General features: G+C 47.3%; 1 protein-coding gene across 3 annotated transcripts; it reads left to right on the forward strand.

Moving 5' to 3' along the window:
- The first annotated feature begins 10,077 nt into the window (after window positions 1–10,077).
- Window positions 10,078–15,454, forward strand: TOPORS (TOP1 binding arginine/serine rich protein, E3 ubiquitin ligase). Of its 3 annotated transcripts, none has more exons than XM_064403209.1 (3): window positions 10,197–10,322; window positions 11,372–11,485; window positions 11,920–15,454. In XM_064403209.1, exons 2-3 carry the CDS (start codon window positions 11,426–11,428, stop codon window positions 14,896–14,898), a joined length of 3,039 nt encoding a protein of 1,012 aa, XP_064259279.1. In that variant the 5' UTR covers window positions 10,197–10,322; window positions 11,372–11,425; the 3' UTR covers window positions 14,899–15,454. The 3 variants fall into 3 exon arrangements, with proteins under 3 accessions (XP_064259278.1, XP_064259279.1, XP_064259280.1); XM_064403210.1 differs by lacking the exon at window positions 10,197–10,322 and adding an exon at window positions 10,636–10,654; XM_064403208.1 differs by lacking the exon at window positions 11,372–11,485 and having other exon boundaries at window positions 10,078–10,322.
- Window positions 15,455–15,465: the final 11 nt, after the last annotated feature.

The following is a 15,465-nucleotide window of genomic DNA, read 5'->3' on the forward strand; positions in this document are numbered from 1 at the left end:
CCAGGCAAAGGCTCCCCGGGACAGGGCTCCCAACACCTGTACAGTCCTTACAGTAATTTTTCATCTCATGTATAACAAGTGTTGAGGCATAAATAAAAATTAAATTGGTCCCTTTCAGGTATGTGAATTTATAGTTTAGAAGGTGCCACACACGCACGGTGACACAGAAATGGTAATTAATGAATAGCAACCCTGAAGGAATTTCGTTTGGTGCTCGTGTGTAGCTAAAACTGAATTAATTGGCTTCAGGTCCTGAACATGGAAGTCCAGCACATACTTTTGTACATGAATAGTCACCTTGAAATCACTGGGAACAGCTGTCACAGTCGTGGGGAGCTTCATGTCTGACATGGATCTGAAGCCTACTCCAGATGTTTACACGGAGTATGATTTTTTAAATTGCTTTTATTTACTTTGACGGGATTATTTGCCCCAAGTCAGGTGAGTGATTTGTACGGATTTTGGATTTAGTCTTCTAAAGAAAGGAAAAGGGGAAGAAACTGAAATGGACAGTGTGCTACAAATTTTTTCTTTCTTGCAATAGGCACTTTTACCTGCTGCAAAATGTGTTGTCCATCCACAGTTATATCTGAAAAATGACAACAGAGAACTCAGAGTGTGTTTTCTTGCACTTGAGAGCCTTTGTAGCAATGTGGAGTGACAGTAGGATGACTACAGCTGATGAAAACACATAAGACATGATTGTCAAGCTGCATAACCAGCAAATTATTTCACTTGCTTGGCTTTAATTTTTTTTCCCTTTTATGCTCTAATGCTAGAATGGAGCTTTTGGTTCATGATAAAAACCAATATACAGTCTCAAGTATAATTCATCATTTTAGTAATTTTGATTACTTTGCTAATTGAATCACTGCCAGGATAGAGTCAAAATATAATTTATATCATTTGCAATGGAGAACTATCAAAACCACTCTACCAAAAAATAGTTTGAGTAAAAATATGTTGTCTTAATGACAGTAACACACGTAGTGTGAACAAAGTAAATGCTGTCTTTATCTGCTGGCCATGTTGTGCTCTTAGCTGCTGCAATTATTTTAAAATAAGAGGAGGAAAATGCCTTTTCCTCTTCCTTAGAGTGACTGTTGTCCTTCTGTTCTTAAGTGTGATGTGTGCCACAGAGGAAGGAACTAAAGGAACTTACTGTCTACATTTTCCCATCCCACCAAGTCCAGAAATCACTTTTAGAGCAATCCTGAATAGCCACACATCTGTACCCAGTCAAAAGATTATTATGACATTATTATTATTAGAAATCGTTGCAGCAGCAGCTTGCCAAATGAGCCGTTAAAAGCAAGCCAGACTCACTGAACTACAGCAAAATCAATTAACGGCTGCTTGGGGCAACATACGGTCTTTGAAGGTCTTTATCTTTTTAACCATTTGTCTCTTCCACTGTTTGTGGCAGAGCTCTCCACCTCTCTTTCGTTTGAATGGAAAGACCCATTTCAAAAACTGTAACTTCCTCTTAGTGACAAGCTCATTTAGTGGTATGCCACTGTTCAATTGGACCTCTACTGACATGCCGAAATTTGAATTAAAGGGAGAAAACACCTTTTGTTATTAAGGAAAATGGTGTATTCTTTCTGCTTTGGGAACTTCATTTGAGCCTATTTGGCTGTTGCTCTGCACTATGCCCTGAGCACCCCTTTTGTGTTTGCTGTTTTTGAGGATGAAGTTTCAGAGACGCTAAACCATTTTTTATTCAGATGACAAAAAAGGCAGGTAGAAACCCGATTCCCGTAAAGGGAGTTTCCACAGTCCGATCCCAGTGCGCAAATCCCGAGCAGCAGTTTGCCTGTGGCTGGGAGCGTGTGCCAACACTGCCGTCTAGCTTCCAAAGGCTTCGTGCGCTTCTGCTTCTTGGATGCTTCTTGGGTGTGTTAACATAGCTTTGCTGTGCCTCTGTCGCCGAGTCAAGGTCCTGTAGTACTGACTTCTCTTTGGAAACAGAGGATCGTTTGGAGTGGTCACAGCACGAGATGAGAGATGGAAGACAGCAGCAAACAGCAGAGGAGATCTGAAGTGGCAATGCACGAAGAAAACTCACTGTGTTTGCAGATAGGGAAATGAAACCCATCTGTCCAAACTCTTACAAGATATCTGGCAGCACAACAAGGCAGAAAACCCAATTCCAGGTCTGTTCAGTTTTTCTAATGACAAAGCTTTTGCAGTGTCATTAAACAGGGTCTCATGACACATCACCTCCTGATATGTCCTTTGGGCTCAGTGCCAAATCTTGCTTTCGGGAGTGTGTGTCTCTCTCCCTTATCCTTCTCTGTCTCATACCACAAATACATCTTTTTTTACTCTTTCCCCATAGAAGCTGTAGCTTTTGCTTCTTGGTCTGTGGTGACCAGTGAGCTACTTTTCTGAAGTAGTCTGAAGTGCTGTGTTTAGGTTTTATATGCATATTTCATCTGGTCATCTTGGGATTTTAAAACTTTGCATAGTTTCTGTTCACCACGAACTTGCATTTGTTGACAAAAATCTGTATGTATATAGCCTTTAGGTTACAGATGTTAGTGCATAAATAATAAAGAGGATAACAAATACATAACATTTTTATTATGTATGTGAATATATATAATTATTTTTAAAGAGGCAGAAGGCTCTAGTTTGAAATTGCACAATTCCTCCATTTTCAAACAGCATGTAATGCAGGAATGAAGCAATTATGTTCAAGCTTTCTGGGTGGCATAACTTGAGAGAAATTGATTATCATGATATATTAAAGTGATTTAAGCTGTATTTAGCCCAGAGTGGCCTGACTAATGACTTCGTTTCTTGTTTTTCCTCATTTTCAATAGACTTCCTTAAATAATTCAGCTACAACAGTAAACAGAATCATCATGGCTGGAAAAGACCTTCAAGATCATCAAACACAACCTTTGATCAATCACACCCTGGCATTTAGACCATTACTTCGATCTTCTTGAAAACTTCCAAGTATGGTGACACCACTGCTTCCCTGGGCAGCTTGTTCTAATATCTGACCATCCTTTCAGTACAGAAATCCATCCTGACATCCAACGTGGACCTCCCCTGGCACAACTTGAGGCTATGTCCTCTCTTCCTGTCAGTAGAAGCCTGGGAAAACAGGCTGATCCCCACTTTCAGGTAGCTGTAGAGAATAACAAGGACACCCCTGAGACTGCTTTTCTGCAGGCTAAAAACCCCTGCTCCCTCAGCCTGTCCTATAGAACTTACATCTCTATTGCCCTTCTCTGGACACACTTCAGCACCTTAGTGCATTTCTTGTAGCAAGTGGCCCAGAACTGGACACAGGAATTGAGCAGTGGATTCATCAAGTGCAGGGGCATGGTCACTGTCCTGGTCCTGCTGGCCACACCATTGCTGGTACGGGCCAGGATGCCACTGGCCTTCTTGTCCACCATGGACACATGGCTGTCTCATGTTCAGCTGCTGTCAACCAGCACTCCCAGGTCCTTCACCTCTGGGCTGATTTCCAGCCCTCCCTCCCCAGCCTGCAGTTCTGCATGGGGTTGTTGTGCCCCAAATGCAGGGCCTGGCACATGGCCTTGTTTAACCTCATACAATTGGCCTTGGCCAGTCAATCCAGGCTGTCCAAATCCTTCTGCAGAGCCCTCCGGCCCTCCAGCAGATGAACTTGGTGTCGTTTGCAAAGTGACTGATCCCCTCACCCAGATCATGATCACCCAACACAGATCCCTGCGAAACACCACTGGTCAGCAGCCACCAGCTGGATGCAGCATCGTTGACCACCACTCTCTGGACCCTGCCATCCAGACAGTCTTTAACCCAGTGAAGATGCCAAGCTGTGGGCTGCTAGCACTCCAGGAGAACGCTGTGGGAGATGGTGTCAAAGGCCTTGCTGAAGTCCAGGCAGACACATCCACAGCCTTTCCCTCATGCTCTAGATGGGTCACCTGGTCATAGAAGGAAATCAGGCTGATCAAGTAAGACTGGGCCTGATCCCCTGCTTGTCCTGCACATGCCATGGGAGCACACTCAAGAAAATCTGTTCCATAACTTTTACTGGCACCAGGTTTAGCTGTCCTTACATATTCTTATCAACCTTATAATTAACATGTATCCATGGGTACTGCTTCATGTTAATGAGATAAGATTGTATTTGAAGGAGAATCTTTTGTCTCTATTAAAGCAGCTGTTAGTGTGGCTGCATACCTGGGTGAATCAACTAATCATTTCATTAAATGAAAGTCCTCTTAGATATGCTAATCAAAAGCATGCTGATCACAATTTTTCCAAACAACCCCCCTGAAATCTAAACAAACAAACCACTTCAAGGCTAATAAATCAGTCTTACTCTGATATATAAGCTGTGCTTTATTAAAGAGGATGAAAAAGAAAAAGAAGATCTGAGGGAGATCTCATCAGCATTATGTATATATTCCTTTAGCCATCTCTGGTGGTGTCATCTGAATGGTTAATGCTGCCTAAACAGAGTTATTTGCTGCATCATTTTGAATGTGACAGGAAACATGCTTTCTGTTCTGAACTGCATCTTCTTAGGTAAGAAGATGGTGGATACTGAGAAAAAGCCCTTATTATTAAATCCCAGAAGAAGGTTGAGGGGGTTTCTATATGCTTCTGGACTTCTATGAGCAAGCACACAAGCAGAGGCTGAACAGAGAGATTTAAAAAGAAGGAGAGGTGGAATATATAACACTGTCAGTGAACAGCTTCAGAGACAGCTTTTTCAGAGAGAGGTAGATCAGTGTATTAAAAAAATGAGATAACTGGCTTTAAAACTTAGGTTTTAAAGGTGTAGTTTAAACCCAGCAGGCAACTAACTACTATGCAGCTGCATGCTCACTCCTTCTCCAGCAGGATCAGGGAGAAGATCAGAAGAGTAGAAGTGAAAAACCTTATGGGCTGATATAATAACAGCTTAATAGGTAAAGCAAAAGACACACATACAAGCAAAACAAAACCTTCCTTCACTACTGGATTTCACCACTTCCCAGAGGCAGGCAGGTGTTCAGCCATCTCCAAGAAAGCAGGGTTCCATCATGCATAACAGTAACTTCAGAAGACAAATACCCTCCCCCTTGATTCCTTCTTCTTCACCCAGCTTTATATATTGAGCATGATAGCACAGGATGTGGGACATCCCTTGAGTCCACTGAGGCCAGCTGTGCTGACAATGTCCTGTCTTCTCCCAACTCCTTCTGTACTCCCAGTCTCCTCCCTGGTGGTGTGGGTGAGGAGCAGCAAAGGCCTAGGTTCTGTGGAAACCCTGCTCAGAAACTGTCGTATATTATCATTGTTGTAAGTGCAAATCCAAAACACAGCCCCATACTAGCCACTGTGAAGGAAACTACCCCAGCGAAACCCAGTACATTCTCTACTCCTTACTTCATACAATTTATGTCATGCTGTAGTCCTACATGATTTAATAGAATCTCACTGACACCCCCTATTCCCTCTCCATCCTTTGATATAATACACAGATATCATTCCTGTGCAAAAGCCCACCAAATGTTAACATATGTCCATAGAATGTCAGCTGAATTCATTTCAGAGCCCATAGGCTGGGTCTCGGTCTGTTCTGCTGGTCACTCAGGACAGGATAGGAGAGGAGAGGTGATGTGCTGTAGCATTGTGGCCTACAGCCAGCTCAGGTGGTCACTACTGCATTTGCACTGTTTATTGTAAAACTTGTCCTCCATTGGTTCATGTGGCTCCATTGGTATAGTAATTCCTGTAAGCGAAACTCAAATAATGGGTTACAACAATTTAAAGACATTCCATTACTATTTCCACCCCTGCCCATTTTGTGCCAGACTGAAGGGTTTAAGAGCGTAATGAACTCCTCACCTGCTTCTAGTCTGGCTAGAAACAGGGGTTGCTGCTATGCCAACCACAGGGTTCACCATGGACCTCCATGGGATGCATGGGATGCATGCCTGCCTGACCATGGCTTCACCATGGGCTGCAGGGGAATCTCTGCTTCATCACCTGGCCCACGTCCTGCCTCTCCTTCTTCTTCAGGGAAAGGACTTCTCACACTCTTCCCCTGTACTGGGGACTCATTCACAGGTCACAGTCCCTTTGCTTCAAGTTCATGCTGGAATTCCAACCTGTCCAGTGACAGCTGCAATGCTCTGGCCACCTGCCAGCCCACGCACATCATGGCTGTTATCAAAATGTTCCCAGGCACAGCAGAGTGAGATAAGCACAGCAGAGCGAAACAAGAAGCTACAGCAAGCAGCCACCAACAAGCACTGGATTGCAATACAGCATCAGGCAAGTGACCCCTTGGGGCAAGCACTGGAGCCTGCTGATTATTAATTTAACAGCCATAACAGCTGAGAGTTTCATCTAGCACATTCCAATCTAGTCCACCATAATCTGAGTTTCTTGAGCCCCACATTGGGTCCAAAGAAGGACTGTCATGGTTTAAACCAGCCAGCAACTAAACACCCCATAACTACCTGCTCACATCTCTGTGGTGGGATGAGGAAGAGAACTGGAATGGTAAAAGTGAAAAAACTCATGGGTTGACACAAGGACAGTTTAATAGGGAAAGTAAAAGTCAGACACAAAAGCAAAGCAAAACAAGGAGTTGATTCATTGCTTTCCATAGGCAGCCAGGTGTTCAGCCATCTCCAGGAGAGCAGGGCCCCATCCTATGTAAGGATGACTTGGGAAGACAAATGCCAGGCCTCTGGACTTCCTCCCATTTCTTCTTCTTCCCCCAGTTTTATATGCTAAGCATGGCACCATATGATATGGGATAGGGATATCCCTTGGGTCATTTGGGGTCAGATGTTCCAGCTGTGTTCCCTCACAATTCCTTGTACATCCTCAGCCTCCTCACTGGTGGCGTGGGTGAGGAGTAGCAAAGGCCTTTGTTCAGCAGGAAAAAAACCCATCCCTATGTTATCAGCCCTGTTTTCAGCACAAATTCAACTCACAGTCTGATAGTGTGAAGAAAATTAGCCCTACCCAAGCAAAAACCAGCACCTTCCCACTAGACTAGAAGGAGGTATTTTCTAAATCTCTGTGGGGCCTTTAATCCCACTTCTGTCTTATGGGGGAGGTAAAAGTGGCTTCTTGCTTCTGCCATCATGCTGACATAACTTCAGGTCACCATCAGGATGTGGAACTGGAGATGTTTCTAGGATCCTTGACATTTACTCTAGCGTTGAGCTGTGACAGCAGTACAGGAGAAAGGATACAGGGAATAGTCAAGACAGGCTAGAGAAGTAAAAGCTCTTGAGCGAGGCTCTTAGTTCTTTTAATATACACAGAAACATTACATGGGTTTCTCAGTTAGCTAAGCCATGTCATAAAAAGAGAAAGGTCTCCTTCTGCCCTAGCTTGCTGTCACTGTGCAAGGTCGTTGTCATCAGCAGGGACATTAGCAAGTGTTTCATCTCTCTTGTGAGCAGTCATAGGCTCTGCCTTGGACTTCAGGGACATGAGAAAATGGACAGGTCTTGGTCCTCCGGAGATTTTTAGAGAAGCATCCCCAAGTATGCACACCGAGCAGCAGGCTAAGATGAAGGGAGAGAAATTCAGCTGCTGTTGCTGCTTCCCCATAGTCCTGCACGGCTCCAGCCCGCGGTGCAGGCAAGCCAGCTTGGAGGGGATGCCGGGGAGTATTTTGCCATCTCCTGGCAACTCTGAAGTAAAGCATCTCGACGTGATCACAAAGACTCGCTGGCCAGAAGGAACAAATCCAAAAGAGAGATTTCCCTTAAGCTGGCTGCAAAGTGATTCTTGGAATGTTTGTAGAAGAGCAGGCTACAACCCTGAACTGACCGGTACCTGCCCATGTGTAGCTGCAGGTGCACACCACTGGTGGGACCTAAAGCAAAGGCTGAGACGATAAAACTAAAGAGGACCCAGCCTGGGGCAGGCCAGTGGTCAGAGACTATTTCTAAGTCCTGCTCTTGGTGTCTGCTGGAGATTCCCAGCTAGTCAGGGAAAGCTGGTGAAGGCTTCAACACCACAGTGAGGACAAGGGCACACTGAAGCTGAGCTCTTCTGTGGACAGTGTGTATGGACAGCTCTTGTGAGGACAGTGAAGAATGATCCAGCCAGTCAGCTTTGGCTCAGAGAAAGCCAGCAGAGAGGCAGAGTCCATCAGCACAGAAGCCTTTGGAGAAGCATTGCTATAGGTCTATTTACAGGGTGATGTAGCTGAGATGGGAGATGATGAACAAACTCAGGAATTGAACAATCTGAACCTTCTGATGACCTCCTTTCCCACAGCAGCTGTTGATGCTGTGTCTGAGTGAGCATTGTCCGAGGTGCCAGGGCACACTAGAAAGAGGGCTGGGAGTTGTCCCTGCTCAGGGACTGCAGATCCCACTGTCAACAGAGTGGGCACTGCCAGTGCTGTGGCTGCTGCTCAGGAAGACATGAGCATGTCTCCACACTCTCATTCCCACAGAGCTGCTGGCAGGGAAAATTCCTGCTGCTGACCAAGGGACTCCAGAGGCCCTGATGGCAGAGGAAGGAGGGCCAGGCTCACAAAGAAAAGATTGTTCCCCAGCTTCAAGAGGAATGTGGGACGATGTGCTGCCAGTCTGTTAGGTCAGTGGCAGAGGAGTCATATGAGTGCTGCCCTTCACAGCTGTGTAGAAAACCAGCACCTCAATCCAGATCCATTTTACTTCTAGAATTGCTTCTTTTCAGCTCAGAAGTTATAAACCCCTGTGAAGAGCCTGGGATGCCTTTCAAGTATACCCTTATATTTGCATGACCCAGAGATGAGCTGTCCAAGTGAGTCCCACCTTGCCTAAGAGCTGACACATGCACACAGGATTTACCAAGTTGACAGAGTACAACTGTCTCTGTACTCTGTATTTGTTTGAGATACAAATCCCTCCTATTATGCGAGCAATGGGAGTGGATAATGGTCCTGATGCCAGCAAAGGGTGCAGGTGCCAGTGCAGCTCCAGTCACTGGGGGAGGATGGGTACGTGTGCCCCAGGTGCACCTGCTGGGAACTGAGGCAAGAAAAATGAGTGAGTCTTGGCACCCACACACAAAGCAGGACTGCAGGTCACAGCCTACATGCCTGATGCTGCCTGCTGTGGACACAAGAGAGGTTGTATCTGCCCTGAACACCAGGGAAAATTACTGGGAGCAGGGACGTAACTCCTGAGCAAACTTTAAGGTGAGCTACCTTGTGAGAAGCAGGCTCTGGGTCCAGGCACATCATGAAGGATAGGCTGGTGCTGCCACCTGGGGAGATCTTTAGGACTGGAGTACCTGTTGGGAAGTGCCACAGCACGCATTTGCTCTTGAGCAAGAAGCAGGACCATCTGGTGCGTGGGAATGAGTGAAACGGCTCAGGATATGGGGCAGGTTTATCACATGAACAGAAGGGCTGTGCTGGTACTCTGGGCTTCTGTGAGTGCCCGTGTGCTTTTGCAAACTTTAGTCCATACTGACTGTGGACAAGAAAAGGGACAGGGCTGGCTGTGCTCGCGTTTTACACCAGTCCCGGTAGTAATACATGCAGGTACTGCGGCAGTCTGCACAGCTGGCCTTGTCCACGTCCTTTGCACACTACTGCAAGTAAGTACTTGTAAAAATCAGTAAGGACAGTTATTTTTCTGTTTCCTCATAACGGCTTATGCTTTGTCTATCTCCTCTTTCCTACGTGCTCTTTATGTTTTACTTGCCCAACCAATCACACGGCTTCTCCAGCCTTCCGTGGATTCCTCTGCACTCTCGGAGACAGTGCCAAGCTCCCGCAGGCGGCTCTGCCACTGCCTAGGGCAGCCCTGGGTCGGGATGCGGCACGCCAGCGGCCGCAGGGGGCCGCGGAAGGCCCAGCTGCGCACCACCGCGCCAGCCACCACCTGCGGAACAAACCGCCGCCACTCCCCTCGCTTCTACTGCCCAGGGGCCGCCGCCGCCGCCCCGAGCTGCTCCCCGGGGCTGCTCAGCACCGCCAGCCCCGCGGGCACGCAGCAGGCGGCGGAGCCCGCCGGAGCCACCGCCCGCCGGCGCCATCCCGTCCCGGCCCGGCCCGGCCCCTCCCCAGCCTCCGCCCCCGGAATGGCGTCACTGCGCGGGGCGCGGATGTGACGGAGACGGCTCCGGCCTCGGTCCCGGCGGATCCCGGCTCAGCTCCGCGCCCGCGGGCGGCTGTTCCCGTGGCAACGCCGCCGCCGATGGCGGACCCGTCCCGGCGCCTGGCGGAGGGTGCCCGCCGCCGCCGCCCGCCAGGGGAGGAGCGGCGGGAGCCTCCCGGCCCCGGGCGCAGCCGGACGCGCCACAGGCTGAAGGCGGCCGCGGCCCTGGCCCGCACGGGAAGCGAGGGCCCGGCGGCGGTGAGTGCGGGCCTGGGGGCGGGCGGAGCGCCGGTCCCCTCCGGGGCGCTGGCTGGGCTGGCGGCTGCCGAGGCGAGGGTGGCGAGGGGCGCGCGGAGAGCGGGCGGGGGCGGCCGGGGCCGGGGCCGGGGCCGGGGCTTGCTCACACCCGCGGGAGCGCGGACACTTCTTTGAGCCTGGGCTGCGCCCCTGGCGCCCCAGCGCTGCTGCTGCCCCATCTCCCGGTGCCCTGCCTGCGGGAAAGGCCTGCTGCCAGGCAGGCTGCAAAACACGGGCTAATGGATTTTGAAGTAGCGTGGTAACTTATTTCCGCTGGATTGTAATGCCTTAGGGTAACGCCAAAACTTAAATCAACTTTTAAGTAGATTGATTTTATGTTGACCATGTTTCACATCTCATGATTTCACCGCAGCCAGCTGCCCAGCACCAGGTAGCCACTCCCACACTCCCTGAGATCAGGGAGGCAGTCAAAAGAGTAAAAGCTGAAAAACTTGTCAGTTGAGATTAAGACAGTTAGATAAGGACACCAAAAGCCTTGCACACAACCAAAGCAAAACAAGGAATTAATTCACTGCTTCCGATGGGCATGCAGATGCTCAGCCATCTCCAGGAGAGCAGGGCCCTATCATGTGTGGTGGTGATTTGAGCAGACAATCATCATCACTCCTAATGTCTCACCTTTCCTCCTTCTTTTCCCCATGTTATATATTGAGGGTGTCACATGGTCTGGAAATCCCTTTGGTCACTTTGGGTCACCTGTCCCAGCTGTGTCTCCTCCCAACCTTGCATGCCCCACCAACTTCCTCACCAGCACAGAAGTACAAAAAGTTCTTTGCAAGCCCTGCTCAGCAATAACAAAAATATCTTTGTATTATCAACACTGTGTTCAACACAAATTCAAAGCTCAGCCCCAGACCAGTCACTGTGAAGAAAATTTACTATGTCAGGCAAACAGCATGACAACCTGACTAGATAAAAGGCAGTGTGTACTTCAGCATGACAGCTGGTTGTTTCTGCTTCAGTCTTGAAAAAAATACTTATTTTGGCAGGAGCACATCCCTGGAGATTGTCTTGTCCAACAAGCTGTGTGTGGTCCAGCATGAATGCCCAACAAAGAGGGGCAGACTGTGCAGGAACAGAACAGGTCCAGCAGAACTTGGAAGGTGATAACATAGTTCAAGTGCAATTACTTCTTTTGGCTGGTTTGTTTTAAAGTACAGAACTAACTGTTCTCATACTTTTTATATATAAATGCTAGATTTTTAAGCTATGTTTTGGAAGATACCATGTAAATCATAAATTTACTGACCACATCAAAGGAGTTATTTAAGAGTGGGAAAGAAGACAGGCCTGCCTGTTACCTTCATCTATGCCAGCATGATTTGAGTGCCATGTAAAACTTGCAGCACTGAAGAGCTATATCTCACTGTGAAGAGAAGTCAGACAAAGTAGTTAGTTCATGCTGCCTCTATGTCCAGCATTCTGTCAGAGCCACTGCTGAGTTTTGCAACTGTAAAAGCAATTGTTATGGGTTTCTTCATCTAGAGTGTAAGATTTTTACCTCTCTGTGACAGCAATGATCTTTTGTCTTTTCTAGAACATGACGTCAGATAAGGAGTTTGCAGAAAACAGCAATTTTTCGCCAAAAGCCAGCACCAGCAAGCTGCCAACAGATGCGTCTCCCGACTCCAAATGCCCCATCTGCCTGGACAGATTTGACAACGTCGCATATCTAGATCGCTGCTTGCATAGGTTCTGCTTCCGCTGCGTCCAAGAATGGTCAAAAAACAAAGCAGAATGCCCGCTCTGCAAGCAACCCTTTTTTTCCATTTTCCATACGATTCGTGCTGAAGATGACTTCAAGGAGTACATACTCAGCCCTTTAGAAACAAGCTCTTTTGCCAGCCCCGATGGCCGGAGGTTTCGTTATCGCACTACCTTAACGAGGGAACGCCGCACGCGCGGTTCCCCTTCCCGGAGGATGCCGTCCCCTCCGGATAACGGGATGTTGTTTGAAGGGCTGTCGAGCGAGCCGACGCGACACAGACACAGAGAGATTCAGCAGATGCTCAGGAGGCTGGCCTCCAGGAGAAAGGCTAGCGCAGAGGGCAGATCTCTGCGGCAGATTCAGGAGGAGGACATGATCACCTTCCGCAGGGCTCTGTACCGCACCGGCGTGCGCATCCGCAGCATTCAGGACGGCGGCCGATACCGAGAGATTTCGGCGGAGTTCTTCCGCCGCAACCCCGCTTGCCTTCACCGCTTGGTTCCTTGGTTGAAGCGAGAACTTACAGTCCTGTTTGGTGCCCACGGGTCTCTGATCAATATTGTGCAGCACATCATCATGAGTAACGTGACTAGATACGATCTGGAAAGTCAGGCCTTTGCTGACGATTTAAAGCCGTTTTTGCTGAATCGGACAGAGCACTTCCTGCACGAGTTCATCAGTTTTGCTCGTTGTCCTTTTAACCTAGAAGCGTACGATCAACACGCCAATTATGACTGTCCTGCACCATCCTATGAGGAAGGAAGCCAGTCAGACTCATCCATTATTACAATATCTCCAGATGTGGCGTACCCGCAAGGGCCAGATAGTAGTTTGTCTGTAGCTGGTCTTGGTCAGGCCCCGTGGGATGATGAAACTCCAGGGCCTTCCTATTCCATTTCGGAAGAGGTTCGTGCAACCATAGCTTCTCCTCTGGAGTCATCGGAAAGTTCTGATGAAGACTCTGCCTCAGGGAGCCGAAGAGCCAAGCTGCAGACGGAGTTACAGGCTAATGCGGACTCAAACGACAGTGGCTCTTCCTCAGACAATTGTGTCATTGTCGGGTACGTTAAGCCCTTAGCGGAGAGGACACCAGAAGTGGTTGAGCTGTCCTCTGACTCTGAGGAGTCCGTCAAAGAAGAGAAAAGAGAAGATGTCAAGAAACAGCGACCAGTCCAGTGTCACAGCTGGAGTGACAGTGAACCAAGCAGGAGCTTCTCACCACATTCCCCATCATATAGGGAGGATGTCGGAAGCTGTAGAAGCTGCTTATCTCCTGCAGTCGAGAAGATGGAATCAAAAGAGGATGAGAAGAACAAATGTAAAAGAAAAGATCTGCCTCTACAGGACTTGAGTTGGAGCCCCTCTCCAGGGAGTGACACAGCATGCTCTCCTTGGAATCACAGATTGTCTAAAAAGGGAAAGTCTGGAAGCCCACAGTCGTGTTCCCGGGACAGTCGAGGCAATCATGGCCATCGGTCTAGAAGGGAGCACCATAGCAAAAGCCAACTTAAACGGAGACGATCGAAAAGCAGAGATAGTAGCAAACATAGGAGCAAAAGAAGCAGCAGAAGATCAAGGGCTCATGACACCAAAGCCTCTCTGAAAAGCCAGAGGGGCTCTCTAAGTGGTGAGAGCACTCCATCCAGAGAAGTGAGCAGATCACGTTCTCGCAGCAAAGGCCACAGTAAAAGGAGATCAAGAAGTAGAGACAGTGATCGCTATTATGTAAGAGACAGTTATCAAAGTAGACACCAGTGGGGTTCTGCTTTCTGTAGTCGAAAGGTCTTTGGAGACAGCTATGAATCCTCCAGTAGAAGGCGGACCCGGTCTAACACTCTTTATTCGCGGCAATCTGCTAGTCCAGAATACAGGATACGATCATTTATTGAGAGGACAGATCTGCATAGCCAGAGGGGACTCCATGAGAGACACTATTACTGTTATGAAAGATGCAGATCAAGGAGTCGGTCAAGCAACAGATCAAGGACTCCTTCTGGAGGAGCTGACAGAATGAAAAGTGAAAAGCCTGGTGGAAAAAGGAAGTACAAAACTCGCCACTTGGAGAATGCATTCATGGAAAGCACAAATCTAGAAAGAGAAAATGAGTCCAAGAAAACTTCATCAAAATTTGGTGACTGCTGCAAAAATGAAGATAGCCTGTCAGACAATCGTGCAAGCAGTGAGACAAAGCGTAAGAAAAGGAAGAAGAAAATGAGGAGTCCAAGTGTGGAGATAGTCTATGAAGGAAAAGCAACAGACACAACGAGGCATCTTAAAAAGAAAAAGAAAAAGCATAAGAAGAAACACCGGAAACATCACACGAGTAACTCAGTACATTCTTCTCCAGTGGTGATTACAATTGATAGTGATAGTAGCAAGGAACCAGAAGGTACCGAATGGGACAGCAGTATTACATGGACAGGCACAACTCAAATAAATGAGAGGGAAAATGAGTCTCCATCTTTTCTGAGCACGGCAGGATGTGAGGAAACTGGAGGAGTAGACAAAAAGTATAGTATCCCTGCCACAGGAGAAAACTTAGATAATGGAGATAGAAATGCTGATGTCAAACTTCAAGAAACAGCAGCTGATCAGAGTGTTATCACAGTGAATACCAGCAGTAACACCCCTCACACAGAAACTGTAACCAGTTATGTTCCGGAAGCACCAGCAGCGCCTTCCAGTCAACTGCCTTCCCCCAGGACTTCCTTCCTAGAGTGTCCAGAGAGAGAGCCATTGATACTGAGGCTGCCAAAGAGACTTGTCAACAGATCGTCGTGGTTTGATTTCCCAGAAGAAAAAATGTAGTAGGCTTTCCTTGGAACACTTATTCAAACTGTGAATTTAACTACTTTCTTTTTCCCCTTGAAAACAAAAATGTCTGATAGGGTTTCTGTCTGTTAAAAAGATGTCTAGGAAATGTATAAAACTTTTGAATGTGTATGCACTTTTAAGTCAAAGAAGATAGAATATTGCTAGTCTGTAATTCTAAAAGTTTGTTAGAGGACTGTTTGGGCATTTTGATTTCATAAAGCTATCCACAGAGTATTTCAAAGTTTTGTGTAAACCAAACAAGAGAAAAGGAGCCCAAAACAAGAGCCTGGAAATGCATTTTATGGGGATTACTCTTCTTAGACCAGGAAAATGTTGTTTAGTTCATAAAAAGTGATACAGTTTGAATTCCAGCATCATTTCAATTTCTGGTTTAAGCAGATCTCTGCTGAAAAGCAGTCAGTGATTTCTACAGAAATTCTCAAATGACTTTGAGTAATTTTAAGGTAACCTATGTCAAAATCTGAACAAAGCAATAAGGTTTTTTTGTTGTTTTTAAATATATTTGCATATGTACTGTGTGTTTTGCAAATGGAGTTTTTT

This window comes from Passer domesticus, chromosome Z (genome assembly GCF_036417665.1).
Source record: "Passer domesticus isolate bPasDom1 chromosome Z, bPasDom1.hap1, whole genome shotgun sequence".
In the NCBI taxonomy this organism is placed as follows: Eukaryota; Metazoa; Chordata; class Aves; order Passeriformes; family Passeridae; genus Passer; species Passer domesticus.

Bases quoted from the DNA above. Each gene is read 5' to 3' on its own strand.
- TOPORS (XM_064403208.1), top strand. From the start codon at position 10,164: ATGGCGGACCCGTCCCGGCGCCTGGCGGAGGGTGCCCGCCGCCGCCGC. The intron at 10,323-11,919 runs GTGAGTGCGGGC...TGTCTTTTCTAG, and splicing joins GAAGCGAGGGCCCGGCGGCG to AACATGACGTCAGATAAGGA.